The sequence below is a fragment of the Cladophialophora immunda genome (assembly GCF_000835495.1).
Source record: "Cladophialophora immunda strain CBS 83496 unplaced genomic scaffold supercont1.1, whole genome shotgun sequence".
NCBI lineage: Eukaryota > Fungi > Ascomycota > Eurotiomycetes > Chaetothyriales > Herpotrichiellaceae > Cladophialophora > Cladophialophora immunda.
This window is the reverse complement of record NW_015622541.1, coordinates 6,447,712-6,472,485: the sequence shown is the minus strand read 5'-3', so window position 1 is coordinate 6,472,485 and position 24,774 is coordinate 6,447,712. Positions and strand designations below refer to the sequence as shown.

Below are 24,774 nucleotides of genomic sequence, written 5' to 3'. Positions count from 1 at the left end.
ACAGGAAACAATTCTGTGGACATTGTCGTCTCTTACAGCAACAGCCTTTGATATAGAGAAATCCGATTCTGTCCCCTTTGGCAAAGCCCTTCACGTTCTTGCCCCACGCCTCCACGTATCCTGCCCCTTCATGACCCATGACGACAGGATTCGAGTGTGCAATAGGGCGGCTTCCGTCGAGAAGCATCAAGTCCGAGTGACACAAGGAAGCTGATCTTACTTTGACGAGAATGTCATAATCTCCAGCCGTGGGAACGGGTATCTCGTCGACCGAGACCGTTTTCGTAGTCTACAATTCGCACCTGAGTTCCTGCGTGACCTAAATGTAGAGGAATAACATACTGGATGAAAGCGTGCGGCCTTCATGGTCCTTGAGCACCCCTTCACCCGCTCTAAAGCTGATACCTGGTGCAGCAGAGAGCAGACTTTCTCGCTGCTAAGCTTTGTCGTTTCTCTTTTGGAGCAGCGTGAAGAAAATGGGACAGCACTGGAAGCTCATCACAAAAACCTCGGAGCTAGGACCTATTGGCGGCGGCAGACAACACGAAAAGACGGTCAATTCAGTGGCTACCCCTACCCGGCAGTCGACTTCACGTCGAACCTGTATGCTCTTCGAGGTTGGTTCGAGATAGAGAAGCCGTCGCGCAGCACGATGAGAGCATGCTCCCCTATAGCGCACATGGCCCATAGGACTGAGTGTTCAAAGACCACGTGAATTTACCCCGGCTATCGGTATCCCTCCGGCTACGACACTTCGGCTTTCTGGAGATCCCGGCCAAAAAACAGCCGGCGGGTAAGGGATGACCGGCAAGCTAATTAATGGGCACCTGGCTTCTTGTTCCGCGCCGGTCCAAGATCCTGTGAGTCTGTTGTTCCGAAGCACCTCCCAATAGTCGGCGCAAGTGGAACATCAAGCAAGCGCACGTCCTCTTTGAACCTGCACGAACGCCTATCTTTTCGCCAGCCGATCAGGAGAAACTCATCGGGTTTTGACGGGGAAGCTCAAAGTTGGCTACCATTAAATGCCCATTATCGTCCACAGCACCCATATTTGAGGCATCTATTTGGCAGGGGACATCTATCCTAATTCAGAACGGGACCTAGCTTGGGAATACCTGCCATAACACACTTTTTCTCGTTCGATCTAATATCACTGTGGTCTTGCAGGATTGTGGTGTAGTGCGATTGAACAAGCTTTCGACATGGGCTCCATCTCTGAAACTTCGCCAAAGGAGCAGCTGGACTTTGATCCAGAGACTCTAAAGGCCAAATACAGGGAAGAGCGTGACAAGCGCTTAAACCGAGGAGGAATCGCTCAATATCACACTGTTGAAGAGGATGATCTCAAACACTACTCCGAAGACCCATGGAGCAAGCGTGTGCCTCGGGATCCGGTCGACCAAGAAGTTGACTATCTCATCGTCGGCGCCGGCTACAGCGGTATGATCCTCGCCGTCCGCCTTTACGAGGCCGGTATCAAAAATATCAAGATCATCGACAAGTCGGGCGACTTTGGAGGCACGTGGTACTGGAACCGATACCCTGGCGCGGCCTGCGACATCGAGGCCTACATTTACATGCCACTCCTGGAGGAGACCAATTACGTGGCCACCGAGAAATATGCCCGAGCACCGGAGCTCTATGAGCACTCGAGACGCATCGGCAGCAGGTATGGTCTCTACGATCGCGCCCTATTCCACACCGAAGCCACGAGCCTGATCTGGAACGAGGATACTAAGCGCTGGGATGTGACTACTGATAGAGGGGATCACATCCATGCCCGTTTTATCACGACTGCTGGTGGCCTCCTGCACAAGCCTAAGTTGCCCGGTGTCCCTGGTATCTCCTCCTATAAGGGGCACAGCTTCCACACCAGCCGATGGGACTACGCTTATACCGGTGGCGACTCTAGAGGAAACCTGACCAAACTGGCTGACAAACGTGTCGCCGTGATCGGAACTGGCGCCACGGGCGTCCAAGTCATCCCTCACGTTGCTCGAGCGGCCAAGAAGCTCTACGTCTTCCAGCGCACACCTTCATCGGTTGACGTCCGGCTCGATCGTCCCACAGATCCAGCCTGGGCGGAGAGCGTGACAAAGATCAAGGGCTGGCAGCAGCATCGCATGGACAACTTCAACAACATCGTGTCTGGTGAACATGTCGAAGGTGAAGAGGATGAGGTAGGTGACGGCTGGACTGACATTCTTGTCAATCTGTCTGTCTCGGGCAAAAAGGTCGCTCAGAGCAAGCAAGCTGCCGACCCCATCAAAGCGGCGCAAGAGCTGGCCAAGGCGATGCAGTTAGCCGACTTCAAAAAGATGGAGCAAGTTCGCGCCCGAGTGGACCAGGTGGTCAAGGACCCGAAGACAGCGGCGGCCTTGAAACCATGGTATAACCAAATGTGCAAGCGCCCCACCTTTTCAAATGAATACCTCCCCGTCTTCAACCGAGAGAATGTTGAGCTCGTCGACACCGAAGGCGAGGGCATCGAGCGAATCACCGAGAAAGGCATCGTCGCCAAGGGTGTCGAATACGAGGTCGACTGCATCATCTACGCATCGGGATTCGAATACATCGGCAGCGATTACAGCCAGCGGATGCGGATCACTATGCGCGGCCGTGGGGGCCAGACCTTGGTCGAACATTGGAAGAATGGGCCTGAGACGCTTCATGGCATTTACACCCGTGGCTTTCCCAACCATTTCATCATGAGCATTATGCAGACAGCCGTCGCTCCCAACTTTACGCACATGCTGAACGAACAGGCCACCCACATTGCATTTGTAGTGGCCAGTGCTATGCAGCGCGGGGCCAGGGTGGTCGAAACGTCCGAACAGGCAGAGAAGGACTGGGTGCGGACCATCATCGACCTGGGCAGACTTCGTGAAGACTTCCTGCGCGAGTGCACGCCCAGCTATTACAATGACGAAGGGCAACTGACTGAAAAGACCCTGAAGACCAGCCGCTACGGCCTCGGCTCCCCCACCTTCATCCGGTTGTTGGATGCCTGGAGAAAGGACGGGCGCTTGGCCGGCCTTGAGCTGGACGGAAAGCCGGCCGAAAAACTGCAAGTCCAGTCTTCGAAAGCGCTGGACCAAGGCGTGCCGAAAACCAATATTGATGCGACCGTGAGGGCAACAGCGGAGGAGCTCGTGGGCGTGGTATAGAGAGACACTCAACCCATGCTACTTTGAGCCTCAGTCTAAATACAAGTCCGTCTTAAAGGAGAGGCGTTTCAATCACCCTTCCCCATATAAGATAAAGTCCATACAATCCATACACTTAACATTGTTTAAAAAAAAAGGAGGGGGGCTTTTATGTTCCCATTTTGTTTCTCTGCCCCGTGAAGTTCTTCATCCGGTAAGTCTGACACGTCTGATAGACATTGAGAGAATGTCAAGATGTGTTTTGGTGGGTCCATTGGCTTTATTTAATAATTTGCGTGTTGAGGCATCGGTATCAAAGAGATGTAAGTGCTGCTCGGCATCGCCCTAATATTCCATTTGCACCTTCTATTTCTTGGTAGGTGCGGCAGCCATGTGACTATACTTGATCTCCGCAACACTTTTTTGAAAACGATCGAGAAGAGAGCCCTCGACAAAGTCGTCCATGCCCAAATCTACATACCCAGACTCCGCCACTACCGTGGGCACGTTACAAAGCGCGCGACCTAGGAGATAGGAAGGTTAGCGGCCGCCATTTCTCCAGGCATCCTCAATCCAGTGGTCTTACCGTTGAGGGCCGCGTCGGTTGCAATTCTCATGATGACCTTGACGGCGTCATCGACCCGGGCGAAGCCGAGACCCTGAGACGCGAAAAGGTCCTCAAGGTACTTTTGGAATTCGGGTGTGTTGACAGTCGACGGCGTGTACCTATCAAGTATCATGCTGATTAGAGAGTCTCGTAGAGAAAAGGCAGAAGAAGTTTATGGCTCCCCAGTACACGAGTCGAGCTTACCAGGGTGCGAGTAGATTCACGCGCATTATTCCACGCCTTCGTAGAACACCCATCAAACCTCGCACGGCATGCTTAGAAAGGCCGTAGCCCACGGCGCCATACGTATCGAGGTAGCTCATGACACTTCCGACTAAAATTAAGCATCGGTCATACTTGCCTTCATCTTGCTGACTGAAGTAGTGCGCTGCTAGTTTAGCCGTACTGAAGACTCCATAGACATTGACATCCATCATCTTGAAGTTGGGCTTGGTAGGAACATCTGAGTCCAGTCCTATTTCGTAAGTCGTAAATACTCGTTAGCTGTCTGAATGCTTATCTCGATGTGCAGAAAATAAACGTACCCACGAAAAATAGGTCTTCTTTAAAGATACCCGCATTGGCAATGACGGTATCAATCCCTCCGCTAGGTGATTTGGCCTTGGCCGTCTCAAACAAGGCAACTTGATCTTCCCATACCGTGACATCGCATTTGCAAAAGACAACACTGTAGACGAGAGTTAAATGCCAGGTTACTCTCATAACCACCAACCCCAACCCCTCCTCCAAGGACATTTGGTGCTCTTGAACCATATCTGGTACTTACTTGGATTCGTTATAAGGCTTCGCAGGTGGAAACAAATCACCATTGACGACAAATGCTCTGGCGAAAGATAAGTCCTCCCGCACGAGCAAGAGAGCATGAGACCAACCCGTTGGATGCAAGTGCCTTCACATAGGCTTCTCCCAGTCCATTGCTACCTGATCACAGTGGCGGCCACATCAGCATCGGAAGCACAAAGACACGTTGCTATTTTCCTCACCTCCCGTGATGATTACCGTCTTTCCTTTCACCTTTGTGTAGTCCACCTCTGTCGGGCAGTCCACGGGACCAGTGTTCTGATAGGTAAAGGATGGCATTCTCACAAATTGTGTCACGTGGAAGGACAATTCTGAATGTGTCTGTGGTCTTGTTGAGCGAGGCGAGTGACTGATAGATACCAGAAACTCTCGACGACAGAGCATCATCCGGGTATACGAAATCGTCTGGACTGGTCCCAGTGACCCAGTCGTGTCCCGAAATGGCTGAAATCTGGCGCCCGTCAACTAGTCGATTTGACAGAAGGCTCTGACAGCCGACGGCATCCGGCTGCGAAGAGAGCTGGTCGGAATCGATTCGGCTACTTGTCACTGCTGGCCGGCCAGCCCCGGGTCCTTGCTCGAACCCCAACCTTTTCCAACCGTTGACCCTCTCAAACCTCCACTGGGGAATTAAACCCCAGTGAACCTACATAACCCCGGAATTGGATCATCATCACTCGGCGAGCACTGGAGACGGGTAGCAGACAGCCGAGAAACCTTGCATTGTCCCCAGGTTTTCGACACAGGTCTGTCTTTCGGTTGAATATGAAGGTGCTTATCCTGCCTGCCTATATGACCCAGAGAACATCTCCAGGCCTAAAGTGTAGCAAACCTCGACCCAACTCGAGAAAGGTCATCTTGGTCCCCATCAAATTCCATTTTCATATACCAACACCTCTGATACTACAGCATTGAGCTGCCTCGGGAAGAAAAGAGCCTCAGCAGTCATGACTGGAGCAAGTGGATACAACTTCTTGATCGCCATAGCAGCGACGGTTGGCTCTTTCACCTATGGCTTCAACAATTCGGTCATTGCGCCGGTCTACGGTGAGGAGCCTCCTTCTTTGGTCGGGGAATCTCTGTGACCATGGCTGACATATTCAACCCAGGGATGCCGGCCTTTTTCAACTACTTTGGTCTTTCGGCTGACGCTGGAAATCAACGAACTGCCAGTATCATAGGAGGTCTGGGACAAAAATAAAAATGATTTCCAGTTGAGGAAGCTGGGCTGATGAAAATCTCTTAGCTGCCAACGGCCTATTCTTCGCTGGTGGGATGCTTGGCTGTTTCACCATCGCATGGAAGGGAGACTTCTTTGGCCGTGTCCGGAACCTGCAGATCCTCGCGGCCATACTTCTGGTTTCTGGTATCATTCAAGGGGCTTCCGTTCACATTGCAATGTTCATTGTCGGCCGATTCGCCAGCGGCTACGGGTAAGCCCCCCAGGGTTCCAGCCACGACAGCTCCTCTAGGCCAGAGGCTGACTATGTGCATCAAGGTCGGGCGCCATGGTATCGCTGATTCCGACCTACCTGTCCGAGATATCGCCGCCTCATATGAGAGGACGTATAGTTGGCCTCGCGGCAGTGGCACAAGTTACAGGCTATGTAAGGCTGAACTGAATTCTCTCCAAAATCTGCGTGGCTTCTAACGAGAGCATAGTCCACCGCCGGGTGGGCTGGCTACGGATGCTATTTCGGAGATGAAAAGATATCATGGCGTTTGTTGGTCTGCCTTCAAGGTAAAAAAGTGTGATCGCTGCCGACGGCCATCTGCTGAAAGGACATATTTAGTTATTTCGCCAACCTTCATCCTGGTCGTTTCACCTTGGCTGCCCGAGTCCCCACGATGGCTACTGATGCGTGGCAATCACGCAAAGTCTTTTGAGATCTTACAGAAGCTGCACCACACACCTGATGACCAGAATGATGTTCTGGCTAGAGAAGAATACTTCCAAATCAAAAAGCAGATTGATCTGGATAGCTCAAAGCCCAGCTCCCTGTGGGCCATTTTGAAGACTCCGTCATACCGAAGACGTCTATTTACCGCCATGTTTCTTGAGTAAGTGTTCTCTGAATCCTCAAGGATTCAGGGCTATGTTTGGGGATATGTCGCTGACAAGGATCCTGTCAACAGGTTCCTCTTTCAAAGCACAGGTGTGTTGGTTGTCAACAACTATCAGGTAGATTCCCTCGTCCTGCCGCGAATCGGTCGATGGTGTCCGTCTTATTTTGGCATAACTCACACACATTCTGTCATCTAGGTTCTTCTCTACAGCAACCTTGGCCTAGACGGGTCCGTTCCGCTGTTGCTCTATGGTGTCTATTGCTCTTGGGCCGGTGTGGTGAACTATGCATCCACCTGGTTTATTGATCGATTCGGGCGTGTGAAGATGATGATCTGGGGAACAGTAAGTGCACTTCAACTGTCTTTGTCCTCTCTGACGTAGTGATGAACCTCTCAGATCGGGTCCATTATCAATATCGTCCTGCTCATGGTGATGATTGCCAAATACGGCGGTACCACGAACAAAGTTGGTAATGGCTTTGGCGTGTTCTTCTTATTTTTCTATGTGACGTGGTATGGGTTCGGCATTGATCCAACCATCTACGTGTACATGTCAGAGCTGTTCCCGACGCACATTCGCGCCCCGGGAGTCGCCATGGGCCTTGCAAGCTTCCTTGGGTCAGCTCTAGTCTACAACGAGGTGGCCGGAACCGCTTTTGCTACGATCGGCTGGAAGTACTACTTGGTTTTTATTGCGGTCACATTCTCCGGCCTTCCATTCCTGATGTTCTACTGTCCGGAGACTAAAGGTCTATCGTTGGAGGAAATCGGTCAATTGTTTGGCGAAGAAGTCGGCTTGGATATTAGCCACATGACTCCTGAGCAGCGAGCCGAGTTGGACAGAGAGCTCCTGAGAGAGGATCCAATTCTGGCTACGGGAGGCTTGACCGAGCTGAAAGCCACCTCAACGGTACACATGGAACAGGTGGCTTAAGGCTTTGAATCTCCTGAAACCTCCTTGTCAAAAGGCACTGGGAGCGGATCGAAAGTTGAACGTCGACTAATGTGACAACAGGATCAAGGGGGAGATGAGGACGCGGGGTTGCGCATATTCAACCTGCTTGTTGTGGTCCAAACGACTGCTGACGAAGCTCAATCTTTGGCGATATGCTCGTCTTGATGACCAACGACGAGACTGAACTCTGCTGGCTTAAACTTACCAAGGGATTTTCCCATTCGTAGTACTGTGTGGTGGGTAATAGCGGCTACCAATGGCAACACTCTTTTACCCCGTCTACTTTGTACCTAAGAGCAAACCATCAAGCAATACGAGCATTAGTTTCGCCTTGGTTAACTCGCGGCCATCCTTCATCTAAAGACTCTGTTTGATCTCTATAGGTTTGCTTGGGTCAGGAGTGTACCACTATTGTCGCTTCTACTGGGCAGGAAGCGCGACTTACAGCCGCAATGAAGGCTCTTGTGCGCTGCCAGCAACAGGATCAAACGTTCTAACACCTTTTCTATGACTTAGGGCCATGTCACATTTGAAATCAGAGAATAGACATTCAGAGCAAGAAGCCCAAAAATTTCAATCTAAGCCGGATTCTTTTCATGTTCTCAAGCCCCCTACGCTGTACGTCCTCTAGTGCACAAACTCTTCTCTGCACCATCTAATATGGGTTCTCTACTTCTCAACATACCATGCCAAGTCGTTGTTATCGTCCAATTCGTACTCGGTGAATCCGTTTCCGGTGAATTTAAAGCGATTTGCGCTCCGGTATTTGATCTCAAAGTCCTCGGCGCGAAGCTCGCTGATCAGTCGCTTGAAGAGAAGCGCACTCCCAGGGAAGGTGGCGGTCACTCGGCCATCGACTCGGTTCTTCTTGTACCAACTTCGGCATGCTCCCGTCCAAGTCAAGGTCTTGTGGATTCTGTCACCATACGTGACGAACTCATCCACCACTTCCTGCTTTGGCACCACGTACTTGATATCTTCACTGGCGATTTTCTTCATCCACTTGATCATCCATTCCGAGACCCAGCCAAGACCCTCGATGAGGGAACCATGGCCGACCACAGCGTTGGGACCTAGGAGAGTGATCGAAGGTGAGCAAGAAGTCGATCCGGAGGGCGAGGAGTAAAATGGTACACTAACCAGTGAAGATAAAATAGTTTGGAAAGTCAGGACAGGCCATAGAGAGGTACGATTCGGGTTCATCAGCCCATTTTTCGGCCAGACTGACACCATTGCGGCCGATGACGGGATAATGTGGGCAATGAGAGACGTCAAACCCAGTAGCGCATACGACTGTTTCAAAGTTCCGATTAGTATGGGAAGTAAGAGCGTAGGGTGGAGAACGTACCAACGTCGACCTCCAACACTTTTCCGTCAGCAGTGTGCACTGCGTTCTCCGTAATTTTAGTGATTGGGCTCTGCGTGAGATGGACGTTGGGTAACAAGAAGGACTCGAGGTATCCCTCTCCGGGCGTCACACGTCGACAGCCCAGTTCCCACTTGGGAATGAGCTTTTCACACAGTTCTGGATCATTGTTGAGCTTGTCTGACATCTGCTTGATGGCAAATTTGGTGGCGTCGAGGTTCTCGGGCGAGTCCCTGACAAACTGTTTCCATCATCATATGTCAGCCACTGCTGGATATTTGCGGAAGAAGAGAGGAGGGAAGGCAAGGGGAGAGATCAAAAGGCATGTCCGTACCAATCTGAAGGCTTTGTTGATCCGATGGATTAGCTCCTTTCGGTATTTGTTGTGGTACTGTGGATCGATGCGGAAACGGCGCTTCTGCTCTTCGGTGTACACTGGATTCGATTCCGCCACATTGCGACCCAGGAGCAGCGAAGGGGACATGCGTGAGATAACCCAAGTAGGCCCACGCTGGAAGCTCGTCACGTCGGTGCCCTCTTTCTTTGCCAGAGCTGGGAGAATCTGGATGCCAGATGACCCATTGCCAATGACCGCAATTCGTTTGTTGGAATAGTCATAGTCATGATCCCAGTCGGCTGAATGGACTAGTTTTCCTTTGAAAGACTGGAGACCCTCGATCTCGGGCCACTTCCAGAGACTGACAACGGTTAATTGATCCGCAGAAGATATAAAATCAAGTAGGTAAATGCGTACTTGAGAAAGCCTTGGCCGGACACCAAAATGTCGGCGAATTCCTCTCGTTGAATGCCATTGTGTTCGACTAACAACTTCCACTTGCCCGAGTCATCCAGCCAGTAAGCTCCGACAACCTTGGTGTTCAGTTGAACGTCTCGGTCAAGGTTCCATTTTTTCACCGTTCGTGTGATGTATTCAAAGATCTCCTCGCCACTGGCGTAGAACTTGCTCCATTCCGTGTTTGGGTCGAAGGGAAAGGCCTGTACATATACATTTAACAAGCGCTATATATTGGGGGACCATCTCAAGAGCAGCACTCACGTAAAGGTGGGCAGCAACATCACACTGCACCCCGGGGTATGTGTTCACCAGCCATGTACCTCCAACATCACCCCGTGCTTCGAAGATAACATTTTCCACGATGTCATGCATTTCAGGGTGCTGGTATCGAAGCTTGTGGGCGAGTGTTAATCCCGAAAAGCCAGCGCCAATGGTGGCCACACGCAGTTTACGCGGTTGGTAGCTGGGCTGGTTGTTCAGCGGAATGTCAATCTTAGTCCTGTCGGACGCCACATGGTCAACACCGTTGGCGGTGACCTCAGTTGTTGATGGAGCTGGCGCGAATTTTGCAGTGCCATTGGTGAGGGACTCGTGCCCCAGGGCCAAAGTGCCATCGGACACAAAGGCAATGTCGACAGCGGTGGGAGGCATATTTTGGTCTATGTCTGCATTCAAGTTGAAATGAATAGACTTGTTGCTATCTATAATGTAACGGCTTGAAGGACCATCAGTCGCGTATAGGGAGACTATGGCTGCGCAGATTCATTAGATCCGCGGTAGGTTAGTTACGGCCTTCAGAGTATGTTGTTCATCAGACGACTCCCAGTCAAAGCCGGGACAGAGAAGCCGAGGATGTATCACCTGATGGCACTGCCTGATAACGGGGTTCCATACTGGCTCTAGGTACTGCCTACCGTCACTGTTCGTCTCTGGGAGTCGAAGTCGGGGGTTTGTGTGCAGTGCTCGGAACTACGCCGGCAGCCATTTTGTGCGCGCGGCAAGGATACAAGTTGCCACACTCCAAAAAGTTCACCGACAGTAGCCAGCCGCCAGTTCCATAGCCGAGTCCGGAACTCTATATTTTCGGCGACTCAGATTCATGTTCGAAGCCGATCTGGAGCGGCTGTCGCTCGGCGTGCCAAAACCCATCACCATTAGCGAAGTCAAGTCGATGCTCTAGCCGATCTCTGAGTCCATAGCCGCCAGGGAATCATCGAGCTTCTCGCATTGCAAGGCCTACAAGCTCCAAGAAAGGAACGTTTGCTGCATGTTGGACAGTGGATATTAGACATTAGATGTTGGACATTGAGTGTCGGCCGTAAACTCGATCGTTTCTGAGTTTTCTATCTGTACCCACGACGAGACTGAATCAATGGCCTCGTCGTCAGTCCCTGACTTTGACAGCCTCCCTCCAGTGGCGGGAATGCCACCTGGATGTGCATGGGGAGTGTTTGACAAGGACGGACAGAAGGACGTGTTTGGAACTTTGAACAGAACAGACCGTGCGACGGTTCTCGCAGCCGCCACCGAGATCAAACAGGGCATTAGCATCTCTCTCAAGTCAGTTGTCCGTCTCGTCGACTTCCTCGTCGTTGCAGATGGATGCGGATTCACTAAACTGGAGTCGCTTCCAGCTGGCGTCTGGGGGCGGTGAAGACTCCCGCCGCTAATCGCAAGCCACTTGAGCACCGCATCATATCATTTATGGACACGCCTATGCGATTTCATGGGTATGACGACGAGGTATGTCGCTCATGACCCACACGGGAGTCGTTCTCCGAGCCGTCCAATACTAACACACGAGCATATCGCATTCAACACGCAATGCAGCAGCCAATGGGATAGTCTCTGTCAGGTTTGCCGCGGGTTTTGCGCCTGGAGTGAAAGGCTGACTGTCCTATTAGGCCACTTCTATCACCAAGAATCCGCGTCTGGATACAACGGATGCCAACCCACCAGCCAAGACCTCATCCAAGGCTGGGGGGATGAGGACAATGAAAAGAAGCTGCCGACGCTGAACCGTAGGTTGCAGTGAGGCAATTTATCTGCCAAGGAAATGAATTGATGTATCTGTAGATTGGCATGACCGAGGCGGCCTCGTTGGCCGTGGCGTTCTCATCGACTTCAAACGGTATGCAGAAGCCAATGGCATCGAGTCCGACCCTTTCGGTGCCCACGAGATCACGGTTTCCCGAATAGAAGAGATAGCAGCAGCCCAGGGAGTCACTCTCCAACCTGGCGACGTTTTCATCATTCGTACCGGGTATACCGAAGTGCTTGAAGTGTCCACCCCAGAGAAGCAGAAAGAATTGATGGCTCGATTCACCTGGGCCGGGGTTGAACAAACCATTGAGGCAGCCAAGTGGTTTTGGAACAAGGGGTTCGCTGCCGTGGCCAGCGATAACATTGGATTCGAGGTGGAATACGGGAAAGGCGACCCCCCAGGTAGGTAACATTTCCCACCTGGCCTCTCACCAGCCGCAACCCCTTTGCTAAACGAGCTTGGGTCTGTTAGTGCTTCATCCCTATCTCCTGAGCCTATTCGGCATGCCTATCGGAGAATTGTGGGACTTGAAAGCCTTGTCGAAGCATTGTGCAGAGACTGGGCGCTACAGCTTCTTTTTCACTTCCATTACTTTAAATGTACCTGGTGCTGTCGGCTCACCACCAAACGCCCTGGCGATCTTCTAAGTGGGCTGAGCTTGACAAAGTAGAAAGACACAGAATAAGGAGTACATCCAACATCATACAAAATATATAACGATCGTATGGGAGCGAAGAAGCGTCCTGCTCGGTTGCCTGTCTCACTTGCCTATTATCTACGATACAGGTCAGGCTTACACTAGACGCTCCTCGACGAGAGAATAACCTAAATCCAGATTCACACTCGACGGAAGGAGGCGCAAAATGTTCAAGTGAGTTGCGCCGTTTCTAGTAGGTCTATTACAAGCACTAAGATTTGTTCAAGCTGGATTAATGCTTGGCTGCCGAGGTACAGCAGGCCGTCTCCATTTGCGAGGTTTCTCTAAATGATGGAATGAACAACTCTCTGGATTACTGACCAAGGTCGTGGTTTTCGCGTCAGGATTGTTGCGGAATGGAATGGTTCGCCCTCTTTTCGCGTTGTCATTCTTCGCTTCCGAGCGCATCACGTCAAAATAGGGTTGGAAAATGTCCAGACTGGTCGGCGTGGTTGCTAGGTTGTCTTGGTATCATTGCATCGAGATGGGGATATACAAAAGAGATCCTGGTGTCAAAAAAACCAAGCGTGAAGCCGAGGCAAGACATCCTGCCACGGCTGACCGCGCCATAGTTCACGCCTGAATTATCCCCAAGACTCTGTGCCGTGTATTCCGTTCATCGGCGTGGTTGGGCTTTGCGGGGCTGGGGAGGAAGCCGGTTACGGCGACCCTCAACAAGTCTTTAAGCGTGGTCTCCGCTCCAGCCTCTCTTTTCCTAGGCGGATCGAGCAAGCGCATCCTTTCTGTTTTCCCCTCCTGACGATTTAGTTGAAGTCCAACTTCCGCGTGTGCGTGTCGTTGCTGCCAAAAGGCCTCCCTGCCCGCCAATCATGAGATTGAACTACGCCCCCGCCGTGCCCGCGGGCGCTAGTGCCGAAGTTGAGCAGGTGTACGACAAGATCCGAGCTCGCAGAGGGCCGGGCGGGCTTTTGCCCCTCGACCTAGGTCTTCTCCATTCTCCGTCTCTGGCTGATGGTCTGTTGCAGCGCCTTCACCCCAAACCCCCCTTGTCGGCTCTCACCGGTACCTAACTCAGTTCACAGGCTGGAACTCGTTGTTGGGCGCCGTCCGGACCAAAAGTTGTCTTCCGGATGATCTTCGCGAAATCGCCATTTGTCGTCCTGCCATCCTCAACCGTGCCTGGTTTGAATGGGCTCACCATGCGCCCCTCTTGGCGGCGGCCCCTGGGTTCACAGAGGAGCAATTCAAGGTGGTCAAGCAGCTCGAGCCCCAGTCACAGGGGGCGCTCACAGACAAGCAATGGGCTGTCCTCCGCTACTGCGATGCCATGACGAAAAGCGTCACAGTCTCAGATGACGACTTTGGGAATCTCAAAGCGGTGGGATTTACGGAGCAGGAAATTGTCGACATCACCCTGACCTGTGCTGCCTACAACATGGTCAGCCGGTTTCTAGTCGCCTTGGACATAGGAGAAGCCAACAACAAGGTTCCAGAATTCTTGACCACCACCTAGCGAATAACCGCAAGAGAATGAACATCGGGAGCCTATTTAGCTATTCCGGTTTTCGAAATTCTGGTTCATGAGATCAACCTGGTCTTTCTTCGTTTTCTTTCTTACTATTCATGTGCATTCTTCTCGAGATGAGGCGTCAATTTCCAGCTGGCCGCGGTCCCCCTCTAACTGACCTCATACTGGGTGACCCGGTACCGGAATCCAACTGCCCTTGACGCGCTAGGCCAAACCATTCTTGTCCGAGTCGAACTTTGTCAGAGCCTCCTTTAACACAGGCACTCCCAATAACATCGTTTGGAAACCCATCAAACCTGCAAGCTCGTATACTTCCACAATCAGTTCCGGTGTTGCGCCCAATCGAACTGCATTCCTGACATGCGTTTTCAAGCCGTATCCGTAGAGGTGTGTTGTTGCACAGTCAATCGCTGTGTAGACTAGTTCTCGATCCCGAGGACTAAGATGGCCCCCGACCTCTGTGGGTGCGGCCGAGAATGAAGTATACGCCTCGAAAAAGTCCGGGGCTTTTAGAGCCATCATCAGCAAACGCACGTTTACTTTTGCTGGGTACTTACCGATCGTTATTAGTTTCTGGTAATGGGGTGACCAGAAGCCCCTTTTTTCGGTGAACTTGGCTTTGAGCTGCTCCTTATATTCGTCGTTGGGCTTAGCTAGCTCCTCCTCTGTCACCTTTCCCTCTTCCACCAGCACTTCAAACAACACCGGTAGACCGATACTAACGGCATGGATTCCCAAAACACTCGTCCTCATCAGAACTTCCAAAACTTCCCCTTTAGTAGCCCCAGCCTTCAGCGCATTCTCTGTGTGAAGACGTATCCCCGGCCCAAAGAGGTGTGTGCACGACGCATCGCACGCAAGTAGGAGTAACTCCTGGAGCTTGCGCGAAAGGTGCCGGTTATTGACAGGAACAGAACGCATCTTCAAGTACGCAGCCAAATATTCGGGGCAGAATTCCAGAACATCTTGCCAGGCGGGCGACCATACTTCTCCGAGCTCTATAAGTTGATCTTTCATTGCCCGGTGGTCCGAAGATGTGGCCATGGTCGCATCCAAGAAAAGCGTCCAACGTAAGTTGGGGTTGGGAAATAGTGAAACACTGTGAATATTACGAGCACCGCGACGGTGACGGTGACCTTACGAATGTCCAACAGCTCTGGAATTATGCGAATCACCTCAAAAACATGCCAAAATCTCGGCTGACCGGCAAAGGACGGCTCTGCAATAAAGATGCGTGGGCGAGACCAGGTGCAAAGCAGCTGACGTTGCCGCAAAGACTTTACAATCAAAGGTGACAATGCCGGGACACCCGAATCAACTCCTTGGCCAACCCAAGGTACATTTTTCTATGCTCTCCTATGATCTCTTCCCCATTTTCCACGAAGCTCAGCACCTCGCCATGGCAACGACATATCGGTTGGTCTCTCTTTCGTGCCCATACGGAGTTTCCGATGAAAAATGGCAGGAGTTCTACCAGAGTCATCACCTTGCAGACGTCGCCACTGGAATCGGTCATAATGGCACCGGCTACCTATACCGCTTGATCTCGGTGCCTAATGGCCTCCCGCCATCAGATGAAAAAACGTTTCTCGCCATGTACGATACTATGGAAAGCCATCCCTTGAAGAGCGAGAGGTACAAGGGTGTGCGGAAGACAAGTCATATTCTCGGAGAACAATTTTTACCCAAGGATCTGGCCCATCTGTCCGTTCGAAACTATGAATTAGTTGAGACCTTTGACCCGAAATCCCTCGGGCAGCAGGGTGAGTTGAATATCTCCATTCCTGCATCCTTCTGCACGGCTGTGTCTTGGAGAGTGTTTCTCCTTTCTTCGATCTTCAGGACTAATTCACGTTGGGTAAAGTTGAGCCGGCGGCCTTCCTCTTCTTACAAGAATTAGACCCAATTAATATGACAGAACTCCGCAGGTAAGCGTGACAGTCCAATCACCACTTCTGGCTTACCTAGGGTCGTCCGACCAGTGGCTGAATCATAATGCAGGTACTATCGCGAAGAGCTCGTGCCGCGTGTGGCTTCAGATTCTGGATTCAGAAGGACCCTACTCCATCGCTTCTTGTCCCTGGACAAAGGCAATGACTCGCCCGCTTCGGCGCTGAGTACATACGAGTTCGATACCATAGAAGGCCCCGGATTTGCCGCTGTACAAGACTACATTCGACATGGATCCCAAGGATCCCAAAATCCTCAGCCGGCAACCAAGACGTGGACATTCCAACTAGTTCACCATGTATGAGATCAAGCGGGTCATATGGGAAGGACTTATCCCTACAACTTTCGAGCATACGCACATCAACGGCGATGCTCACCCGCCTTTCTTTTTCCGCCTGCGCTTTTAAGTCTCGTGATTTAGCCTATGCTAGGAAATACTACAGCCTTTCCTCTATTTTGGACTCGTATTTTTATCTGTAGTGGTGGCAGCGTAAAGGTTATTGCAGAATGTAACTCAAGTCCAGCATAATATGCCAGCATACACCATTATCGCTGGCCTTCTGGCCTAGCTTCAAGAGGCGCGAAAGCCTAGCGAGGCCAGATTAGACGCCAGCGGCACAGCTGTAGTGGATATAATAGTTTAGATTCTATAGAGCTTGACTGCCGTCATCTGGATACTGGGAAACACTCGAGCGGTACGAAGACCTCGGATATCCGCTCTCAGCTGGTGGTTTCGCGGCAAAGACTCCGGCAAAACACAGTCTGCAGTATGTATTTCATTGCAGTCCTGGACAGCTATGGGGAATTGACTCCTCTCAGCAAAACTCTCAGCTCGTCATGGCGGTCAAGACTGTAAGCCCTACGCCGCACAGCCAATTCCTTAGTCACGCCAGTGGCCAGAAAACACATTTCATCGTCGACGACTTTACGGACCCGTGGAAGAAGGATATGGTGCAGACGATAGTCATCCAGCACGGCTTCGGGCGACACTCAAGCTTTTGGTACCACTGGATCCCCCGCCTGGCGGACAAGTACCGTGTGGTGCGCCGCGACCTCCGCGGTCATGGCCTCTCCAGCGATCCGACCCCTGACTACGACTATGCCCTCGACACTGTGCTTGAAGAGATTGTCGAGCTCTTCGACCACCTAGGCTCGAAAAAGGTCCACCTGCTGTGTGAATCTACCGCAGGCCTCATTGGGGTGGCACTGGCGGCTCGATACCCAGACCGGCTACACTCATTGACCGTGTGCGCTACACCGACCCATCTACCCGAAGCTGCGAAGAAGAAATGGGCCGGCAAATACGCAGACTGGCCAGCAGCATGTCGGGCCTTGGGGGCTCAAGGCTTTGCCGAGACGCAAGCCCGCGTTGCCGGCGGGATTGGCCAGCCGGGAGATCCTCAGTATTACGCATGGTGGCTCGGCGAGATAGCTCTGTCCACTGGCGAGGGTCTGGCTCGGTACGCCGAATTTCTCGATACACTGGACGTGCGGCCAATCATGAAGGACGTCAAGTGCCCGACGCTGATACTGGCGCCGACGAACAGTGCGAACACCAGCATCCAGGACCAAGAGGCATTTCGCGACGCTGTTCCGGGCGCCCGAATGGTGCCGATCCACGGTCGGGGTCATGAGATTTACGTTGACAAGGCCATCGAGTGCCAGGACGCCTTTCTCGAGTTTATTTCTTTCCTCCCCGAGAGAGGAGGTACACTGTGATCCCAACAAGTTGCACAGAGTCCAGGTAGCAGAGAGCTTCGATATCAGGCAACTTCCTCAGATAGATGGAGATTTCATTGGCCGAACAGCCCCATTGCTCACTGCCCTGATTCATCCACTTGCCGACGACTGGATGCCGGCCATCGTGGTCATGGACTCGGCAGGGGCTAGAATTTCTACCACGTATCCGTGTATAGCCTCTAGTCAATGCCAGGCAAGGCAACGCTGAGAACTTTTATTGTTGTTCAATCTCAATGAGTTCGTAACTCATAGGGTGCCGAGTTCCCAAGCCAAGCCAATCAACTCGAACCAAAAACACTTGAAAGCTCCAAAGAACTCTTCACTGCGGTGTGGCCGCTTCACTCCTTTTCTGTGGGCTCGTGCCGGTTTCTGTCTGCGTATTTGGTGTTTTCCATATAAACTTCGATCTAGTACTCGTAGTCAGTAAGGAAAGGCCTCTTCAGTACGAGAGCGTCGTTGCTCCGAGGTAAAGGGTCGGGTCGTACTTTGTTTGTCATCTTATCGTCAACATCCTTGCACAGCGCACAGGCGACGAGCCCGACGACGCCAAAGCCGATGCTGGCGTATGCCACATATTGGATACCCTTCTCGTAGGCCCGTGCCACCGCTTGTTGAGCAGCAGCGACAACTGCAGGAGAAAAGCGCTGCGCGAGAGAAGGAGTATTAATGGCGTTGAGAAGAGCGGATATCTGTGAGGTAGGGAGCCCCGCTGCGGTCACGGCTCGAGGCACGTATCGTGCAGTATAGGTTGAGACCTTGTTGCTCAACACCGTGGTGTATACGGCTGCACTGACTGTTTGTGCACAAGGGATTAGCTCTTCAGGTCCCGATGGTATCCGCTTCGATGGAAGAGGGATCACTGGTAACGGGGAGAGGGAGGGAGGCTCACTTGTTCCCGCAGCAAACCGAATCACGCCGGATATTCCACCAGAATGGCCCAGGTCTTTGTGGGCAACGCCCATCTGTGAGATGGCGATGGATAGGTAGAGCGCCCAACCATACCCAGCTTGGGAAAGGAAAACAAACGCCACCATCAATCCCTGGTTGGACGGCTTCCCTAAGGCCAACAATGCCCCAAAGACAACCATGACAAACATGGAACCCGTCAACTGCCACTGCCAACGGCGGATTTTGTTCCCAAGTAAGCTGAGACCGAGGGCACCCGCACTGATGGCCAGCCCCTGGACAATGGACAGAGCGATCCCATGCTTCCACGCAGCACCACCATTTGTGTAAAATTGGACAATCATGGTAGGCCAGAGAATGCTACTAGAGTAGTAGGACATGTTGACGATCGCTAGAGCGACACAAGGCGCTGTGAGATCTCGGCCGTGCGACGACGTAAACATATAGGTCGGTGTGAGGGGATGCTTGATGTTGCCATAGGTCTCCCACAGAGCGAAGACCACCAAGACCACGGCCCCGACGACAAGAGGAACCACGACATGGAGATCGTGCGAGCTGTATGTCCCGCTCCAGATGATCCCCATCAGCAGAGGAACAGCACCGGCGGTGAAGAGAAACATCCCTATGTAAGAACGCCATGTTAGTCTGAGACCTCAACAACGGGTAGACACGAGAGGTGACGTATATACATACCAAGGTAGTCGAGCTCCTTGATCAACTGCTTGGGCTGCATGTTGTAGGGGTGAGCGGGCGGAAAATACAGTAGATATAAGCCAACAAAAGAAAGACCTTGCAGAATGGCTGCCACGTAAAAATTCCATCTCCACGTTCCCTCCTCCCACCCGAATCGGCCCGCCACCGGGGCGAACGTGACCGCTCCCAGAGAGGCTATGTCGGCGAGCACGACTCCTATATGTCGCCACCGATTTGGGAGGAGCTCGGTCACGGCGAAGGCAGCCATTTGACAGTTACCACCGCCAAACCCTGCAAGAGCTGTACCGGCCAGCCTCGTCGTCGTCGTCGTCAGCGCCAATGCCTGATGTCGATCTCTCGGGGATAGAGTCAAGCTGTCAACTTACACATTCCGACAATGATGGTGTTTGCAGTCTTTGCGGTGCCAATCACGAGATGGCCAATCACACAAATCACATTCCCTCCCACCAAGAACCAGCGACGGCCGAGTAAGTCAGTGTTGGCTCCACTTGAAGAGTTTGTGAGTGTGCAATGATCGTGCTGGGACTCTTCCAGAGCTGGGGCCTGCCTTACCAGATCATGAAGCAGACGGTGATCGATAGTGTCCACGCGGGCACGAACCACGATGCCTTGTCTGGATCACCTTTTGCGGCCGCAACTTGAGATCCAATCGCCGCGAACACCGGGACTGGCCAGAAGCACAGCCCGTAGCCCATCGCCATGATCTGGGACGTTCCATCAGCCCAAGCACTCATGGAATTCTGGATAGGTGAATAGGCCACCTCTCACTTACAAACACAACTGCCCATGTTCTTGGGGTGACGACGGGTTCGACTTCTTCGGGTTCGGCTTCTCCGGGCTCGACTTCTGTGCCAAATGTATCACCCGTCTTCTTCGGGTCGTTTAGCTCCTCGATCGTCTGGATGGTTGGCGGGGACCCTTCAATCTTCTCGTCCGCCATAACCACGGAACGGGCAAACAAGCAACGATGGAGATGCGAAGAGACTTGTAATCTACCAGTACGATCTAAAGACACCTTTGACCAAATGATATAGCGATCAGAGAGGCCGCGTACTAACCCTAATGGCTATTTGACATGTCCACAGGTCCTGGGCGTGGCTTTTATATTGCACGGCGCTGGCCCCAAGGGCCGACCGGGGTCCTCGGCAACTTGATTTTCTGGGATCGCGAGCACGTTTTAAGGGCAAGCGGTCTGGATATCGGCAATTCCCTGTACTGACTGCGGACTCAAGACCGAGCTCCTTCTCACGACGGATCATGTACACAAGCGAGAGTCAAATGCAGAGGAGACTCGCCGGCAAAATTAACTAGAGTTAAGCTGCCATCAATCAATACGTCCATCCAATAATGTTCTTAACTCCACGTGATAGCGTGACAGGTATGCTTCCGCGGGCTGTACATGACGGAACAGACTCCTGGCCCCTCATGGCTGGATCAGTCCTACTCCCCGAGTGGCCCATTGTACTGGTCTCCCGAGGACTCAAAACATTGGGACGTGGCTGAGGTTGAAGTTCTGCTCTGACTACCTTGGCAATTTGAGAGTCAGTCAGATCTCAACTCTCGTGGCATCTCGTGGCCATAAGGGGAGAGTACAGCGCGGCGGAATCTCGCGCCGTATGATTCAAGCCGAAACTCGGCTGAGGACAACATGACTGACCTTTTCATTGGTATAGCTAGCCTACTCCCCAGGAACCACCCTGAATGCACGCAAGTATTTAGGAATCAGAAGTCAATGGTGTTTCATTATCTACGTTGACGTGATTTGCAGAGGTTCCAAAAATCTCCAGTGTGCTTTTTCCTTCCAGCCCTTTGCCTTCCACTGATTGATGGGCAGCGGGAAGAAATCGATCAGGGGCAACAATGTATGATCGTGTGCTGTCACCGTAAATACGTTGTGTATGCCGTCAAATACGGTCAATTTCTCTACGGTCTGCTCCGCTGCTTGGTGGTCTTCGTCTGCGGCGTCTCGTGGTACGATGCAGAAGGGAGTAGTCCAGGCTTTTTGCTTGTCCACAGACTCCTTTGTGGCGCGGTGCAAGGCCGCGTAGATGGCGCCCGGACAGCAGCTGCCCGCGGAATGGCAGTCTTCGTAGGGCGCAGGGGAAATGTTGTCCGGCAGAGGATAGTATTTGCTGGGGCGGAAAAGGGCGCCGTGGTGGACGCTGTCGCCACCCAGCAGAACGAAAGTATCCTCCCCGCCGGTATCGACTCCGAGGGTGGTGCGGGCCAGGGCGTTGAGGTGACCCTGCGTATGCCCCGGCGCATCCAGCAGATAGAAGCTGCCGTCTTGGAAGTAATCATAAGCCTTGAATTCGCCGATCATGAGGCAGTTCTCGCTGCCATCGAAGTGGATTTCTACCGTTTCACGGCCCTCGTAAAGATCTGACATTGTTTCGGTCGAAGAGGGGTCCGCTGGCCAACCGGGCAAGTATTTCGTCTTGTAACCGTGGCCAACCACGATAGAGGTTGAGGACGGGAACCTGGTGGTGTCGCCGACGTGATCCCAGTGATGATGGCTGAAGATGATGGCGGCAATATCTCCGGGAACAACCCCATGCTCCTGCAGAATATCCGCTGTGTCCTTCTCGCAAAGGAGATCCAGGTCAAAGTTGCGAATCAGTTCGAGGAGTGGAGGGCTGAGATGCGTCCTCCAGTTCTTCCGAAGTCCCAGGTCGAACAAAATTCGTGTATTTGTGGGCTTGTGGTGGACGAGGAAGCTGTAACTCGGCAGCTTGAACTTGTCGTATCCCGGATAAGGGGGTCTCATCAGCAGCTTGGCCGGAGTGTTCGCCATATAGCAGGTAGTGTCAATTACGGACACCTCGACTGTCGCTGTGGAAGGCGGAAGATCGGGCTCCCATTTCTCCTTGGCAGACATGATTCTCGAGTGGCGAGAACAGGTGATCCCAGTGCAGTTCCAAAGACAAAGGTGCTATGACCGCTTGGTGTGCATCATTCCGACTCAGATCTCAGTTCTGATAAAGACTGGCCGTGACAAGCTGTGTTTGGGAAGCGACACATGTAGGGTCGGTGCTGGTGCCTCGTGGCAACCGTGGGTGGCTACCAAAAGTAACCGAGAGACTTGCACCAGCGGACTTTCTGCTTCGCGTGATTGCTGATGACAAGAACTGCCGGCGGCGACATGGTCGTGAAGCATAGGGTCTTCATTATGTCAGTCGAAACAACCGTGCACACATACCCCAAGAAATGCCGACCGGCCCATCATATGTTACCCGAATCCTTTCGGTCCCACCCGGCACGGTCAGGTCAACACCGCAGAGGCAGCCCGGGTATCTTGCGATCCCCATTGACGACACACTTGGATATTGGGCCTATAATTTTGCGGGTGGCCGCTGCGGCTCATGACTTCAGGGCTGTTGTTAATTGCCAGCAGCCACGAAACATCAACTTGGACACCCCTTTCACAATGACAGGAAATATTGGTTTCATAGGTAGGCGTGGAGAGCTCACTATGGGTGGAAGAAGAACTGACAGACAGAACACAGGCCTCGGCGCCATGGGCTATCCCATGGCAGGTCATCTGCGACGGAAGATGTCACCCAAAGATACCTTGTACGTGACTGACGTCAACAAAAATGCGCTCGACCGATTTCTGGATGAGATGGGTACCACATACGGTCCAGTGGAGGTTGTAGATAGCTGCAAGGAGGCAGCGGACAACTCCAAAGTGGTCGTTTCCATCGTGCCGCGCGCCGCCAATGTCAAAGAGGTCTATCTTGGTGCCGGAGGCGTGATCGAGGCCGATCCCGACCCCGAGCGCCTGCTCCTCGAGTGCAGCACCATCGACACGAGAACAACGCGAGAGGTGGAGGGGAAGTTGAGCCCCGTCGGGATAGGGCGATATTTTGATGCCCCAGTCTCAGTGAGTCCCTTCGTACGAACACATACACACGCACAGGTCTCCCTTGGAGTCGAGTCCGTTCGCTGAACTCTTGAACGGGGCGGAGTAGTAGGGGCTGAAAGAGGCACGCTTTCCTTCCTGGTCGGAAATCCCGCCAATAAATCTGATGCTATCAATCAACGTATACTCAGCGTCGTCTCCATGATGGGATTGCCCGAGAGAGTCAGCTTCTGCGGACCGATAGGCACGGGAACCATCGTCAAAATCGCCAACAACTCTATCGCCGCCAGCACGATGATGGCCATAACTGAAGCGATGGCGACCGGAATCCGGGCAGGTATTGATAAGCACGTGCTCTATGACTGTATAAAGAATTCGACGGGCCAGTCGTGGGTGCTAGAGAATATGATGCCCTGTCCAGGCCTGGTCCCGCACGCCCCGAGCAGCAATGGCTACAAGGTCTCTTTTCTGCCCTCGATGATGGTAAAAGATGTGAGTTTGGGCGTGGAAGCATCACAGCAAGTTGGTATCAAGCCGACCATGCTACAAACCGCCTTGGAAACCTTCAAAGCGACGGTGGACGACCCCAGAACTAAGGTAAGTCAAATCATGACCGTAACGCATGCAATTGTCACTAATCGCATTTGCTCCTCTGGATAGAACAAGGACTGCACCTCCATTTGGATATATGTGAACGATATTCAAGAAGATACGTGATAATACTGCTTCCGAGATAGAGAATACAGGTCTGGTGCCTTGATCGGAGTCCTTCCCGCTGTGACGGTCTGTTAGTGACATGTCCTCTCGTTAAACCCCTTTTTCCATCTTTTTTGATGTCACCATGCCTTCAATCTCAAGAAATGTGATCAGTTGTATAGTGTCCGCGTTTTTCACCAAGATGGCAAGTTCTCCGCAGGAGTTGACTGCGGTTTGGTGAGCCGGGTCGCCAGCGACCTTAGGATCAGTCAAGTCGCCCAGGCAGGTGCGCAGGGCTCAGAATGTAAACAACTCCATTTGGCACTCTTCCAGTATTCCCGTTTTGATGTTGTAAGCGCCCACTGTCACTACTTTCATGAGCAAGGCTTTTCTGGGAGCTTTTCGCAACGCACGGTCATACATCTCCAGTATCGGCTGTTTTGGGAATCGCCTGCACGCCTCAGGCTACGGTTTTGTCCTAGTTCACCCCTACAAAGCAGCACGTCAATTCAAAACGAGCAAACAAGGAGAAAGAGAATCCAAAGAAGCGGCCGCTCTCTATCGTTTTCATTGGAGTCGTTTCCCTAGATCTATTTCAAAATTGTATGTTCTGGTCTGAAACAGGGAGAATTGACCATCCCACGGCAATACCGTCACAAGATGGAGCGTCCATTGTGCCAGCAGGCCAAGAGTGGTTGATGACCTCTTCGCTCCATCAGCCCGTCGACGAGGTTAGGCCGCCGTCCACTACAATCTTTTGGCCGGTAATATAACGTGACTTGTCCGAAGCAAGAAAAGCAATTGTGTTGGCGATGTCGAATGCATCGCCCATTATACCCATTGGGACTTGATTGTTTCGCTTCTCTATTAGTCCTTGCAAGTCGCCATTGTTGTACTTGTCAGCGAGGTAGCCAATA

At 52.3% G+C, this 24,774-nt stretch overlaps 6 protein-coding genes across 6 annotated transcripts; 3 read left to right on the top strand and 3 right to left on the bottom strand.

The window, feature by feature from the left end:
- Nucleotides 1-8,168: 8,168 nt before the first annotated feature.
- On the bottom strand, nucleotides 8,169-10,410 carry PV07_01895 (uncharacterized protein; the record flags this gene model as incomplete). The annotated part of the gene is made up of 6 exons (XM_016388469.1): nucleotides 8,169-8,670; nucleotides 8,738-8,890; nucleotides 8,946-9,204; nucleotides 9,298-9,661; nucleotides 9,718-9,959; nucleotides 10,021-10,410. 6 exons carry the CDS (start codon nucleotides 10,408-10,410, stop codon nucleotides 8,267-8,269), a joined length of 1,812 nt encoding a protein of 603 aa, XP_016255397.1. The 3' UTR covers nucleotides 8,169-8,266.
- Nucleotides 10,411-11,131: 721 nt separating this feature from the next.
- Nucleotides 11,132-12,450, top strand: PV07_01894 (uncharacterized protein; the record flags this gene model as incomplete). The annotated part of the gene is made up of 6 exons (XM_016388468.1): nucleotides 11,132-11,319; nucleotides 11,394-11,502; nucleotides 11,564-11,609; nucleotides 11,664-11,780; nucleotides 11,836-12,204; nucleotides 12,275-12,450. The coding sequence occupies 6 exons, from the start codon at nucleotides 11,132-11,134 to the stop codon at nucleotides 12,448-12,450; spliced, it is 1,005 nt and encodes a 334-aa protein (XP_016255396.1).
- A 791-nt stretch (nucleotides 12,451-13,241) lies between these two features.
- PV07_01893 (uncharacterized protein) lies at nucleotides 13,242-14,039 on the top strand. Its single transcript, XM_016388467.1, has 2 exons — nucleotides 13,242-13,475; nucleotides 13,544-14,039. The coding sequence occupies exons 1-2, from the start codon at nucleotides 13,331-13,333 to the stop codon at nucleotides 13,972-13,974; spliced, it is 576 nt and encodes a 191-aa protein (XP_016255395.1). The 5' UTR covers nucleotides 13,242-13,330; the 3' UTR covers nucleotides 13,975-14,039.
- A 154-nt stretch (nucleotides 14,040-14,193) lies between these two features.
- Nucleotides 14,194-15,033, bottom strand: PV07_01892 (uncharacterized protein; the record flags this gene model as incomplete). The annotated part of the gene is made up of 2 exons (XM_016388466.1): nucleotides 14,194-14,495; nucleotides 14,547-15,033. The coding sequence occupies 2 exons, from the start codon at nucleotides 15,031-15,033 to the stop codon at nucleotides 14,194-14,196; spliced, it is 789 nt and encodes a 262-aa protein (XP_016255394.1).
- Nucleotides 15,034-15,388: 355 nt separating this feature from the next.
- Nucleotides 15,389-16,243, top strand: PV07_01891 (uncharacterized protein; the record flags this gene model as incomplete). The annotated part of the gene is made up of 3 exons (XM_016388465.1): nucleotides 15,389-15,752; nucleotides 15,854-15,917; nucleotides 15,991-16,243. 3 exons carry the CDS (start codon nucleotides 15,389-15,391, stop codon nucleotides 16,241-16,243), a joined length of 681 nt encoding a protein of 226 aa, XP_016255393.1.
- Nucleotides 16,244-18,017: 1,774 nt separating this feature from the next.
- Nucleotides 18,018-20,239, bottom strand: PV07_01890 (uncharacterized protein; the record flags this gene model as incomplete). The annotated part of the gene is made up of 7 exons (XM_016388464.1): nucleotides 18,018-18,086; nucleotides 18,165-18,472; nucleotides 18,569-19,207; nucleotides 19,279-19,578; nucleotides 19,665-19,786; nucleotides 19,852-20,003; nucleotides 20,072-20,239. 7 exons carry the CDS (start codon nucleotides 20,237-20,239, stop codon nucleotides 18,018-18,020), a joined length of 1,758 nt encoding a protein of 585 aa, XP_016255392.1.
- Nucleotides 20,240-24,774: the final 4,535 nt, after the last annotated feature.

Excerpts from the sequence above, each read along its gene's own strand:
- PV07_01893 (XM_016388467.1), top strand. The coding sequence starts at position 13,331 with ATGAGATTGAACTACGCCCCCGCCGTGCCCGCGGGCGCTAGTGCCGAA. Across the intron at positions 13,476-13,543 it reads TTCTCCGTCTCTGGCTGATG|GCTGGAACTCGTTGTTGGGC; the intron begins GTCTGTTGCAGC and ends CTCAGTTCACAG.